At 55.5% G+C, this 13,882-nt stretch overlaps 1 protein-coding gene across 1 annotated transcript in view; it reads left to right on the top strand.

Moving 5' to 3' along the window:
• The window catches only part of LOC139262804 (nesprin-2-like), a 59,041-nt gene that overhangs the window by 8,496 nt on the left and 36,663 nt on the right, over nt 1-13,882 (top strand). The window contains exons 5-10 of the mRNA XM_070877957.1: nt 3,630-3,826; nt 5,641-5,773; nt 10,119-10,301; nt 10,585-10,734; nt 11,401-11,577; nt 13,405-13,560. Of these exons, the coding sequence (XP_070734058.1) occupies nt 3,630-3,826; nt 5,641-5,773; nt 10,119-10,301; nt 10,585-10,734; nt 11,401-11,577; nt 13,405-13,560 (996 nt within the window). The remainder of the gene's footprint in view (nt 1-3,629; nt 3,827-5,640; nt 5,774-10,118; nt 10,302-10,584; nt 10,735-11,400; nt 11,578-13,404; nt 13,561-13,882) is intronic.

Consider the following 13,882-nt stretch of genomic DNA (forward strand, 5'->3'; position numbering starts at 1 on the left):
GTCAAACACGACCTTCCTTTAACTTCCGTGCTGACTGCCCTTGATTAATCCTTGCCTTTCTAAATGAAGATTTATCCTGTCCCTCAGGATTTTTTCCAATAATTTTCCCACCTCTGAGGTTAGGCTGACTAGCCTGTAATTACTCGGTCTATCCCTTCCTCCCTTTTTAAACAAAGGTACAACGTTCGAAGTTCTCCGGCCCCACTCTTTCTCTAGTTATCCTCTTGCTCTTAATGTGTCCATAAAACATCTTTGGATTTTCCCTGATTTTACTTGCCAACATTCTTTCATGCTTTCTCTTTGCTTTCCTGATATCTATTTTAATTGCACCCCTCTAGAGTTTCTGCAATATTGAGTTCTCGATATCTTACTTAAGAAACATAGAAACATCGAAAATAGGTGCAGAAGTAGGCCATTCGGCCCTTCTAGCCTGCACCGCCATTCAATGAGTTCATGGCTGAACATGCAACTTCAGTACACCCTTCCTGCTTTCTCGCCATACCCCTTGATCCCCCTAGTAGTAAGGACTTCATCTAACTCCTTTTTGAATATATTTAGTGAATTGGCCTCAACAACTTTCTGTGGTAGAGAATTCCACAGGTTCACCACTCTCTGGGTGAAGAAGTTCCTCTACATCTCGGTCCTAAATGGCTTACCCTTATCCTCAGACTGTGACCTCTGGTTCTGGACTTCCCCAACATTGGGAACATTCTTCCTGCATCTAACCTGTCTAAACCCGTCAGAATTTTAAACGTTTCTATGAGATCCCCTCTCATTCTTCTGAACTCCAGTGAATACAAGCCCAGTTGATCCAGTCTTTCTTGATAGGTCAGTCCCGCCATCCCGGGACTGACCTATCAAGCTTCCCATTCTTTCTTTATCTTACCCTGTATGTCCCTTAACATCATTGGGCTCTAGATTTGTTAGTCCCACTCTTTTTCTTTAAAGGAACATACTTGCTCTGCACCCTCAGGATCTCCTCCTTGAATGCCTCCCACTGCTCGGACACTGATTTACCATCAAGTAGCCGTTTCCAGTTCACTTTGGCCAAATCCCATCTCAGCTCAGCAAAATTGGCTTTTCCCTAATTGAGAACTTTTTTCCTGGTCCCCCTTTGTCCTTTTCCATAACTACCCTAAGTCTTACTGAATTATATCACGAGCACCAAAATGCTCTCCCATTGAAAGCCCTTCCAGCTGCCCAGCTTAATTTCCCAAAACCAAGTCCAGAACCGCCCCTTCCCTTGTTGGGCTTGATACAAACTGGCTAAAGAAGTTCTCCTGAATGCATTTTCGGAATTCCACACCCTCTGTACCATTCACACTGCCCCTAGTTAATATTAGGGTAGTTGAAATCCCCCATTATTATAGCTCTATAGTTTTTGCACTTGGCAGCAATTTGTCCACATATTTCCTCTTCTGTCTCCCTCTGACTGCTTGGAGGTCTAGCAGTGTGATCACCCCTTTTTTGTTCTTCAATTCACCCCATATGGCCTCGTTTGACGACCCCTCTAACATAGCATCCCTCCTCACAGCTGTAATTGTTTTTTTAACCAATACTGCGATCCTCCCTCTTCCTTTTTATCCCCCTCTCTATCCCGTCTGAAAACCCTGTAACCAGGAACGTTGAGCTGCCATACCTGCCCTTCTTTCAGCCATGTCTCAGTAATAGCTATAATATCATACTCCCATGTGTCTATCTGTGCGCTCAGCTCATCTGCCTTCTTCCCTAAACCCCTTGTATTTAAGTATATATCATTTAGTGGTGCAAAACTGCCTCGTTGTCTATTTTCCAGCCTTTGTTTCTTCTAAATTCACTTTCTACTTTTCTGCTTTCCAATTCCAGCTTTGCTTCTCTCCCTTCTGGATTTATTCTCCGGTGCCCATCCCCCTGCCAAGCTAGTTTAAACCCTCCCTACGAGAAACGCCCCCCAGCGAGGATACTGGTCCCGGCTCTGTTGAGGTGCAACCCATCCGGCTTGGACAGGTTTTAGAAAAATTTTCTTTTTTAATTCTTTGCAGATTTTATTTGAGTTATAAAACTATTAGAGATTGGTTGAGGGGGGGGCGAAGAAGGCTGCTTGAATGACGGTCAAGGATCATCCGGTTGAGGAATGAAGAGGCTGTTCACACATTCCAATTGGCCGTGGGAAGGCAGAGCGCCACAAGGATGGACCGATGGCAGGATTGTGGGGCTGGGGCACTGTGATGGACTTGTCGGGTAACCAATGGCAGGATTGTGGGGCCGGGGCACTGTGATGGACATGTCAGGTAACCAATGGCAGGATTGTGGGGCCGGGGCACTGTGATGGACATGTCGGGTAACCAATGGCAGAAGCGTGGGGGCGGGGCACTGTGATGGACATGTCGGGTAACCAATGGCAGAAGTGTGGGGGCGGGGCACTGTGATGGACATGTCGGGTAACCAATGGCAGAAGTGTGGGGGCGGGGCACTGTGATGGACATGTTGGGTAACCAATGGCAGAAGTGTGGGGCCGGGGCACTGTGATGGACATGTTGGGTGACCAATGGCGAGCATTTGCAGGCAGGGGATCCTGGGATGAAGCCTCGAGAAATACAGTGATCGAACTACAGCACGAGGATGATGCTTATGTCTGCGCACATTCAGAGACTGAACCGCAAGCCATTGTCAACATCCTCACTGAGGCGTACGAAAGCATGGGCCTTACACTAAACATCCGTAAGACAAAGGTCCTCCACCAACCTGACCCTGCCACACAGCACTGCCCCCCGGTCATCAAAATCCACGGCACAGCCCTGGACAACGTGGACCACTTTCCATACCTCGGGAGCCTATTATCAGCAAGGGCAGACATCGACGACAAAGTTCACCACTGCCTCCAGTGGGCCAGTGCAGCCTTCGGTCGCCTGCGGAAGAGAGTGTTCGAAGACCAGGACCTCAAATCTGACACCAAGCTTATGGTCTGCAGGGCTGTAGTGATACCCGCCCTCCTGTATGGCTCAGAGACATGGACCCTGAACAGCAGACACCTCAAGTCACTGAAGAAATGCTACCAATGATGTCTCCGCAAATCCCCTGGGAGGACAGACGCACCAACGTTAGCGTCCTCGATCAGGCCAACATCCCCAGCATCGAAGCACTGACCACACTCGACCAGTTCCATTGGGCAGGCCACATTGTTCGCATGTCTTCGCAAAGCAAGCGCTCTACTCTGAACTCCTACACGGCAAGCGAGCTTCGGGTGGGCAGAGGAAACGTTACAAGGACACCCTCAAAGCCTCCCTGATAAAGTGCAACATCCCCACCGACACCTGGGAGTCCCTGGCCAAAGACCGGCCTCAGTGGAGGAAGTGCACCCGGGAGGGCGCTGAGCACCTCGGGTCTCGTCGCTGTGACAGAGACTGTATTTCCCGTATTGGACTGTACAGCCACCGGAGAACTCACTCTTAGAGTGGAAGCAAGTCTGCCTCGATTCCGAGGGACTGCCCATGATTTGGGTGATGATGAGAAATACATCCAACCAGAGTTTGCGACCCTGCTTCAGAAGCAAAGAGCGATTTACCCGTGATGCTTTACAGCAGGAGAGGAAACATGGTCCGTGTTTTTTATATTTTTTTATAACTGATTGTTCTTTTTGAATCTGGCAGAGGATCAGGAGCAGCCTGGATGAGAAGCAGCCCCTGGTGGACGAGGCCCTGAGGAACGGGAAGGCCCTCCTCACCACTGTCAGCAGCCTGGAGTTGGAGGGCCAGCTCAGCACCCTGGAGGAAGGCTGGCTCTCCTTAAACAACCGAGTCAACCATGAGCTGCACCGACTCGAGACGCTGCTGCAACTCCAGACACGGTCCGTGATAAACCCTCCCAAACTACCGCTGGCAAAAATAAATGTTTGACATTAAGATAGAAGGAAATTGCATTTTTATCCCGATTTTCAAAACCTCAAGACGTCCCAAGTGACCATATAATCTGTTTCAGTGAGGGACAAATATTGGCCCCAAGACACCGAGGAGAACTCCCCTGCTCTTCTTCAAATAGTTGCCATGGGATATTTTAAGTCCACTTGAGAATGCAGACAGGGACCTCGGTTTATTGTTTCACTGAAAGGTATCACGTCCGACAGTGCAGCATTCCCTCAGTACTGCCCCTCCGACAGTGCAGCGCTCCCTCAGTACTGCCCCTCCGACAGTGCAGCGCTCCCTCAGTACTGCCCCTCCGACAGTGCAGCACTCCCTCAGTACTGCCCCTCCGACAGTGCGGCGCTCCCTCAGTACTGCCCCTTCGACAGTGCAGCGCTCCCTCAGTACTGCCCCTCCGACAGTGCAGCACTCCCTCAGTACTGCCCCTCTGACAGTGCAGCGCTCCCTCAGTACTGCCCCTCCGACAGTGCAGCGCTCCCTCAGTACTGCCCCTCCGACAGTGCAGCACTCCCTCAGTACTGCCCCTCCGACAGTGCAGCGCTCCCTCAGTACTGCCCCTCCGACAGTGCGGCGCTCCCTCAGTACTGCCCCTCCGACAGTGCGGCACTCCCTCAGTACTGCCCCTCCGACAGTGCGGCACTCCCTCAGTACTGCCCCTCCGACAGCGCAGCGCTCCCTCAGTACTGCCCCTCCGACAGTGCAGCGCTCCCTCAGTACTGCCCCTCCGACAGTGCGGCACTCCCTCAGTACTGCCCCTCCGACAGTGCGGCGCTCCCTCAGTACTGCCCCTCCGACAGTGCGGCACTCCCTCAGTACTGCCCCTCCCACAGTGCAGCGCTCCCTCAGTACTGCCCCTCCGACAGTGCAGCGCTCCCTCAGCACTGCTCCTCCGACAGTGCAGCATTCCCTCAGTACTGCCCCTCCGACAGTGCAGCGCTCCCTCAGCACTGCTCCTCCGACAGTGCAGCATTCCCTCAGTACTGCCCCTCCGACAGTGCAGGAGGTGATTCTCTTTCTCTGACAAGCTTCGTGTGACAGAATGATCATTTCCTGATCTTCAAAGTAATGAAAGGTTTTGATAGAGTGGGTACAGAGAGAGTCTTTCCACTTGTGGGGAAGAGGAAAAACTAGAGGCCATCAATATAAGATCGTCACCAAAATCAAATCGGGAATTCAGCAGAAACCTCTTTACCCAGCGAGTGGTGAGAATGTGGAACTCGCTGCCACAGGGAGTGGTTAGAAACACAGAAACATAGAAAATAGGTGCAGGAGTAGGCCATTCGGCCCTTCTAGCCTGCACCGCCATTCAATGAGTTCATGGCTGAACATGCAACTTCAGTACACCCTTCCTGCTTTCTCGCCATACCCCTTGATCCCCCGAGCAGTAAGGACTTCATCTAACTCCTTTTTGAATATATTTAGTGAATTGGCCTCAACAACTTTCTGTGGTAGAGTATGTTTACAGCACAGAAGGAGGCCATTTGCCGTTGCTGGTTGAGGCGAGTAAAACAGACGCATTTAAAGGGAGTATAGATAAACGCATGATGGATAAAGAAAGAGGGTTATGCTGATAGGTTGTGTTGGGGAAGGATGGAGGAGGCTCGAGTGGAGCACCAACACCAGCATCGATAGGCTGGGCCGAACGGCCTGTTTCTGTGCTGTGTAATTCTCTGATGGCTCCCCGTAACCCCGCTAGAGTCGTGTTGTCTCTAACTCTCCCCTCGTGCTGCTTTTGGTGCAGGTTCCAGCGCGAGTCGCAGGAGGTCGGTGAGTGGCTGGAGACGGCCGAGAGCAGCCTGAGGTACTGGGAACTTGAATCGGTCAGCTTGCCCTCGACACCGGAGACCAGCGGCAACCAGCTCAGCCTCTTCCTCGTAAGCACAAGCCCCCCAGTGTGGCCGTCCACTTTGTCCCGATCCTCCTACACCCCCCGGCGAGGAGCGAGCCTGTGGCACTCCCGTCTCCCAGACAGACGGTGCACAGTCCGATCCCATTCCAGACAATCCCGTCTCCCAGACAGAGGGTGCACAGTCCGATCCCATTCCAGACAATCCCGTCTCCCAGACAGACGGTGCACAGTCCGATCCCATTCCAGACAATCCCGTCTCCCAGACAGACGGTGCACAGTCCGATCCCATTCCAGACAATCCCGTCTCCCAGACAGGACGGTGCACAGTCCGATCCCATTCCAGACAATCCCGTCTCCCAGACAGACAGTGCACAGTCCGATCCCATTCCAGACAATCCCATCTCCCAGACAGACGGTACACGGTCCGATCCCATTCCAGACAATCCCATCTCCCAGACAGATGGTGCACAGTCCGATCCCATTCCACAGTCCCGTCTCCCAGACAGACGGTGCACAGTCCGATCTCATTCCACAGTCCCGTCTCCCAGACAGACGGTGCACAGTCCGATCCCATTCCACAGTCCCGTCTCCCAGACAGACGGTGCACAGTCCGATCCCATTCCACAGTCCCGTCTCCCAGACAGACGGTGCACAGTCCGATCCCATTCCACAGTCCCGTCTCCCAGACAGACAGTGCACGGTCCGATCCCATTCCACAGTCCCATCTCCCAGACAGACGGTGCACAGTCCGATCCCATTCCAGACAATCCCGTCTCCCAGACAGACGGTGCACAGTCCGATCCCATTCCACAGTCCCGTCTCCCAGACAAACAGTGCACAGTCCGATCCCATTCCAGACAATCCCGTCTCCCAGACAGACGGTGCACAGTCCGATCCCATTCCAGACAATCCCATCTCCCAGACAGACGGTGCACAGTCCGATCCCATTCCAGACAATCCCGTCTCCCAGACAGGACGGTGCACAGTCTGATCCCATTCCAGACAATCCCGTCTCCCAGAAAGACAGTGCACAGTCCGATCCCATTCCAGACAATCCCATCTCCCAGACAGACGGTACACGGTCCAATCCCATTCCAGACAATCCCATCTCCCAGACAGACGGTGCACAGTCCGATCCCATTCCACAGTCCCGTCTCCCAGACAGACAGTGCACAGTCCGATCCCATTCCACAGTCCCGTTTCCCAGACAGACGGTGCACAGTCCGATCCCATTCCACAGTCCCGTCTCCCAGACAGACGGTGCACAGTCCGATCCCATTCCACAGTCCTGTCTCCCAGACAGACAGTGCACGGTCCGATCCCATTCCACAGTCCCATCTCCCAGACAGACAGTGCACAGTCCGATCCCATTCCACAGTCCCGTCTCCCAGACAGACGGTGCACAGTCCGATCCCATTCCACAGTCCCGTCTCCCAGACAAACAGTGCACAGTCCGATCCCATTCCAGACAATCCCGTCTCCCAGACAGACGGTGCACAGTCCGATCCCATTCCAGACAATCCCATCTCCCAGACAGACGGTGCACAGTCCGATCCCATTCCAGACAATCCCGTCTCCCAGACAGACGGTGCACAGTCCGATCCCATTCCAGACAATCCCGCCTCCCAGACAGACGGTGCACAGTCCGATCCCATTCCAGACAATCCCGCCTCCCAGACTGACGGTGCACAGTCCGATCCCATTCCAGACAATCCCGTCTCCCAGACAGACAGTGCACGGTCCGATCCCATTCCAGACAATCCCATCTCCCAGACAGACGGTGCACAGTCCGATCCCATTCCACAGTCCCGTCTCCCAGACAGATGGTGCACAGTCCGATCCCATTCCACAGTCCCGTCTCCCAGACAGACGGTGCACAGTCCGATCCCATTCCACAGTCCTGTCTCCCAGACAGACAGTGCACGGTCCGATCCCATTCCACAGTCCCATCTCCCAGACAGACGGTGCACAGTCCGATCCCATTCCACAGTCCCGTCTCCCAGACAAACAGTGCACAGTCCGATCCCATTCCAGACAATCCCGTCTCCCAGACAGACGGTGCACAGTCCGATCCCATTCCAGACAATCCCTTCTCCCAGACAGACGGTGCACAGTCCGATCCCATTCCAGACAATCCCGTCTCCCAGACAGACGGTGCACAGTCCAATCCCATTCCAGACAATCTCGTCTCCCAGACAGACGGTGCACAGTCCGATCCCATTCCAGACAATCCCATCTCCCAGACAGACGGTGCACAGTCCAATCCCATTCCAGACAATCTCGTCTCCCAGACAGACAGTGCACAGTCCGATCCCATTCCAGACAATCCCATCTCCCAGACAGACGGTGCACAGTCCGATCCCATTCCAGACAATCCCGTCTCCCAGACAGTGCACGGGCCGATCCCATTCCACAGTCCCATCTCCCAGACAAACGGTGCACAGTCCGATCCCATTCCAGACAATCCCGTCTCCCAGACAGACGGTGCACAGTCCGATCCCATTCCAGACAATTCCGTCTCCCAGACAGACGGTGCACGGTCCGATCCCATTCCAGACAATTCCGTCTCCCATTCCGGACAGTGCACGGTCCGATCCCATTCCGGACAGTCCTGTCTCCCAGTCAGACGGTGCATGGTCTGATCCCGGCGAGTGGAACCCAGAGCTCCGCCTCTGAATTTTGGGTTGATATCCAGCGGAATCTTTGCGTCCGGGGAGTGTGGGCGACCTCCTTCCCCCCACCCCCCCACCCCCTCCCCCCTGCGCCTCTCATGGGTTGTGTGAGCCCATAAACCTCTTCCACCCCCCCCCCCCCCCCCCCGCCCCCGGCCGTACTGGACTGACCATCACTATGGGCTGGGGAGGAAGATGGCCCATGGAAGGCCTGTCAGACTGTTAATCATCCCGCCAATCCTTCCACTGCCTTCCCGAGGGGCGGTCTGCGATGATGCGAGCACCAATGGTGTGGCAGTTGTTGAATCCCGCCGGCAATGGCCCCCGCGGCCCAAGCTCCGCCCGTCTGTAGCTGACTACGCCTGGCGCAGGACCCCGGCTCGGTGCAGTAAGGCCTGATTCGTGCCTGTTTCACCTGTTGACGGGGCTTGGCCGTCTGTGGCTCATCTGTTCCTCCCCCACCCTCAAATTACAACCCCCAGGGGCGGGGGGGCGCCATTTTTCCAGAGGCGAAGCTTACTGCTGCGAGCTGGGCATCTCGCTCTTGGCCTCTCACCGCTCGAAGCCTCGGTCTTGTACTGCATGGGTTTGGGAGCTGTCCATCTCATAGAAACATAGAAACATAGAAAATAGGTGCAGGAGGAGGCCATTCGGCCCTTCTAGCCTGCACCGCCATTCAATAAGTTCATGGCTGAACATTCAACTTCAGTACCCCATTCCTGCTTTCTCGCCATAACCCTTGATCCCCCTAGTAGTAAGGACTTCATCTAACTCCTTTTTGAATATATTTAGTGAATTGGCCTCAACAACTTTCTGTGGTAGAGAATTCCACAGGTTCACCACTCTCTGGGTGAAGAAGTTCCTCCGCATCTCGGTCCTAAATGGCTTACCCCTTATCCTTAGACTGTGACCCCTAGTTCTGGACTTCCCCAACATTGGGAACATTCTTCCTGCATCTAACCTGTCTAACCCCGTCAGAATTTTAAACGTTGCTATGAGGTCCCCTCTCATTCTTCTGAACTCCAGTGAATACAAGCCCAGTTGATCCAGTCTTTCTTGATAGGGCAGTCCCGCTATCCCGGGAATCAGTCTGGTGAACCTTCGCTGCACTCCCTCAATAGCAAGAATGTCCTTCCTCAAGTTAGGAGACCAAAACTGTACACAATACTCCAGGTGTGGCCTCACCAAGGCCCTGTACAACTGTAGCAACACCTCCCTGCCCCTGTACTCAAATATCCTCGCTATGAAGGCCAACATGTCATTTGCTTTCTTAACCGCCTGCTGTACCTGCATGCCAACCTTCAATGACTGATGTACCATGACACCCAGGTCTCGTTGCACCTCCCCTTTTCCTAATCTGTCACCATTCAGATAATAGTCTGTCTCTCTGTTTTTACCACCAAAGTGGATAACCTCACATTTATCCACATTATACTTCATCTGCCATGCATTTGCCCACTCACCTAACCTATCCAAGTCACTCTGCAGCCTCACAGCATCGTGCCGGAACCCCCTCTCCCCGCCTCTCCCCCCCCAGCCCGAACACCTCGATTGAGGCGGGAAAAGAGACGCGGTTTACATAGGATCGGTGGGAAGGCCATTCAGCCTGCACTTACCCCATTCCGCCACTCAGTGGGATCGTGGCTGACCTATGACCTAACTCCGGGTTTAACGCTCTCTTGCTTTCCCCGCCTGCAGGAGTTCTGCAAGGAAGTGGACAGCAGATGCTGCGCGAAGACGTTGCTGGTGGGCACGGGGAGCCAGCTGCTGGGGCAGCAGCAGGCCGAGGGTGGTGCCCTCCGTGCCCGCCTGGCGCAGCTCGAGCAGGTGTGGGCACACCTCGTCGCCCGACTCCCGGACATCCAGGAAAAGCTGCACCAGGTCAGCGCCGCACTGGGGAGGGGCGCCTCGGGGTCAACCGCTCTCTACTGTTTGAGGCCGCTTATCACTTGTGGATTCAAACCCCCCCCCCCCCCCCCACACTCCAAAGGACGGTGGGGGGGGGGCGGGGGGGTGGTGGTGGTGGGTGGGGACGGGAGCGGGCGATGTCGGCACGGGGACAGACAGTGTCTGGCTCCCCGGCAGCCCGTGCTGCGTGTAAACACCGCGAGCGGCGGAGCGCTCTCTCCGCACGATGAGCTTCTCACTCGGGTCCTTCCTTCAGCTTCAGATGGAGAGGCTGCCCTCACGCCGGGCCATGGCGGAGCTGAGCGGCTGGATGAGCGGGGTGGACAGGGCCCTGCAGGAGGACCAGGCGCCCACACAGGCTCTGAGCAGCAGGGCTGCAGCGAGGCTCATGCTGCAGAAACACAAGGTACAGCCCCTCAGCTGGGGGGGCGGGGGGCGCTGGCTCTGGGGGGGGGGGGGTTGGGGGAGGTGCTGGCTTGGGGGGGTGGTGGGGGGAGCACTGGCTCTGGGGGGGGCGGCGCTGGCTCTGGCGGGGGGTAGGGCTCTTGCGGGGGCAGGGAGGGCTCTGGTGGGGGGGAGGGGCGCTGGCTCGGGGGTGGGGGGGAGGGGCGCTGGCTCTTGTGGAGGGGGGGGGGCGCTTGCTCTTGGGGTGGGGGGGGAGGCGCTGGCTCTGTGGGGGGCATTGGGGGCTATGGGTGTGGGCGGGATGGTGGAGGTGAGGTGGGGGGGGGTAGGGGCTGGGGTGAGGTGGGGGGGTAGGGGGTGGGGGCTGAGCCCAGGATGGGATTTGGGATTGGGGGGGTGTGTGAAGCTGGTGGCGGTGGGGGGTGAGGCCAGGGAGGGGGGGGGGGGGTGAGGCGGGTGTTGGGATTGTGGGGGGTGCTGAGGCCGGGGGGGGGGGGGGGGGGTGGGTGAGATGGGGGTTGGGATTGTGGGGGGTGCTGAGGCCGGGGGGGGGGGGGGGAGATTGGGGGGTGGGGGTAATGCCGGGGGTGGGGCGAGGAGATTGCGAAGGTGGGAACGAGGACGCGGTCCTTCGGTCGACGATTGATTCTCTGGACTCCCCCTGCAGAATTACCAGACGGAGATGGGCTGCCGTCAGCTAACGGTGGACTGCGTGAACCAGTCGGTGCTTCAGATCAGCAGCCTGGACGTGGAGAGCGATCGGTACGAGAAGACGGAGTTTGCCGAGAGTCTGGGTGCCCTGAACTCTCAGTGGGAGAGGCTGAGCCGAGATGTGCACAGTAAGGTGAGTATGGTCACCCTGGTCCCAGGGCCGGGAAGTCCCCAGCAACACACTGCAGGGTAATGGAGACTTGGGCTGGGCTGAATATTGCAGTGTGTTCGATAACTGCCTCCAGACAGCCTGCACCAATCAGATACAGCTCTACTCTGTCTGCTGTAGTGGGGTCGGGGCATTCTCAGTCAACTGGGTGGGATATTTAAGGGTGTGGGGAGTGAGGGGGAGAGTGGGATTAGACTGGGTGGGATATTTAAGGGTGTGGGGAGTGAGGGGGAGAGTGGGATTAGACTGGGTGGGATATTAAAGGGTACGGGGAGTGAGGGGGAGAGTGGGATTAGACTGGGTGGGATATTAAAGGGTACGGGGAGTGAGGGGGAGAGTGGGATTAGACTGGGTGGGATATTAAAGGGTACGTTGAGTGAGGGGGAGAGTGGGATTAGACTGGGTGGGATATTTAAGGGTGTGGGGAGTGAGGGGGAGAGTGGGATTAGACTGGGTGGGATATTAAAGGGTACAGGGAGTGAGGGGAAGAGTGGGATTAGACTGGGTGGGATATTAAAGGGTACGGGGAGTGAGGGGGAGAGTGGGATTAGACTTGGTGGGATATTAAAGGGTACGGGGAGTGAGGAGGAGAGTGGGATTAGACTGGGTGGGATATTAAAGGGTACGGGGAGTGAGGAGGAGAGTGGGATTAGATTGGGTGGGATATTAAAGGGTACGGGGAGTGAGGGGGAGAGTGGGATTAGACTGGGTGGGATATTAAAGGGGGGAGTGAGGGGGAGAGTGGGATTAGACTGGGTGGGATATTAAAGGGTACAGGGAGTGAGGGGGAGAGTGGGATTAGACTGGGTGGGATATTAAAGGGTACGGGGAGTGAGGGGGAGAGTGGAATTAGACTGGGTGGGATATTAAAGGGTACGGGGAGTGAGGGGGAGAGTGGGATTAGACTGGGTGGGATATTAAAGGGTACGGGGAGTGAGGGGGAGAGTGGGATTAGACTGGGTGGGATATTAAAGGGTACGGGGAGTGAGGGGGAGAGTGGGATTAGACTGGGTGGGATATTAAAGGGTACGGGGAGTGAGGGGGAGAGTGGGATTAGGCTGGGTGGGATATTAAAGGGTACGGGGAGTGAGGGGGAGAGTGGGATTAGGCTGGGTGGGATATTAAAGGGTACGGGGAGCGAGGGGGAGAGTGGGATTAGACTGCGTGGGATATTAAAGGGTACGGGGAGTGAGGGGGAGAGTGGGATTAGACTGGGTGGGATATTAAAGGGTACGGGGAGTGAGGGGGAGAGTGGGATTAGACTGGGTGGAATATTAAAGGGTACGGGGAGTGAGGGGGAGAGTGGGATTAGATTGGGTGGGATATTAAAGGGTACAGGGAGTGAGGGGGAGAGTGGGATTAGACTGGGTGGGATATTAAAGGGTACGGGGAGTGAGGGGGAGAGTGGGATTAGACTGGGTGGGATATTAAAGGGTACGGGGAGTGAGGGGGAGAGTGGGATTAGGCTGGGTGGGATATTAAAGGGTACGGGGAGTGAGGGGGAGAGTGGGATTAGGCTGGGTGGGATATTAAAGGGTACGGGGAGCGAGGGGGAGAGTGGGATTAGACTGCGTGGGATATTAAAGGGTACGGGGAGTGAGGGGGAGAGTGGGATTAGACTGGGTGGGATATTAAAGGGTACGGGGAGTGAGCAGCAGGTTACTAGGCGATTGATGGAGAGAGACATTGCCAACGCGTTGGGTCGAATGGCCAGTGCCTGCATTACTGTATGACCTTCAGTCAGACCCGGGTTGATTTGAATTCTCTCTCTCTCTCTCTCTCGCGCCACAGGTGTTGCACCTGGAGTCACTGCTGGAATCGTGGACAGAATACGAACGCATAGTGCTATCGTTGGACAGCTGGTTCGAAGCCCAGGGAGAGCGGCTGAGGAAGAATATGAAAGCTTACAGCCACACCTCAGTATTACGCGCACTGACACACTGCCAGGTAACTCGGGCTGTAGGGGGTCGTACCACAATCCAACCTTTGATAACACGCTGCTCAGTGGCCCTCTGAACTTTGTCCTCCTCTTCCTAAACTGCAAATCTACCGCCCCACTCACTCTTCCTACTGCCCCCATCCTCACAGTTTTCAAATCAAGACCCATTGCACCATCTTCTACTCAAGCTTTCCCTGCGACCTCTGAACTAAGCATCTCTGCCGCCTCCCTCAGTTGTCCCTTCTTCGAGAGACATGAGCACATAATCTAGGAGTGCCGCACTGTCGGAGGGGCTGTACTGAGGGAGTGCCGCACTGTCGGAGGGGCGGT

This window comes from Pristiophorus japonicus, chromosome 4 (assembly GCF_044704955.1).
Source record: "Pristiophorus japonicus isolate sPriJap1 chromosome 4, sPriJap1.hap1, whole genome shotgun sequence".
NCBI lineage: Eukaryota > Metazoa > Chordata > Chondrichthyes > Pristiophoridae > Pristiophorus > Pristiophorus japonicus.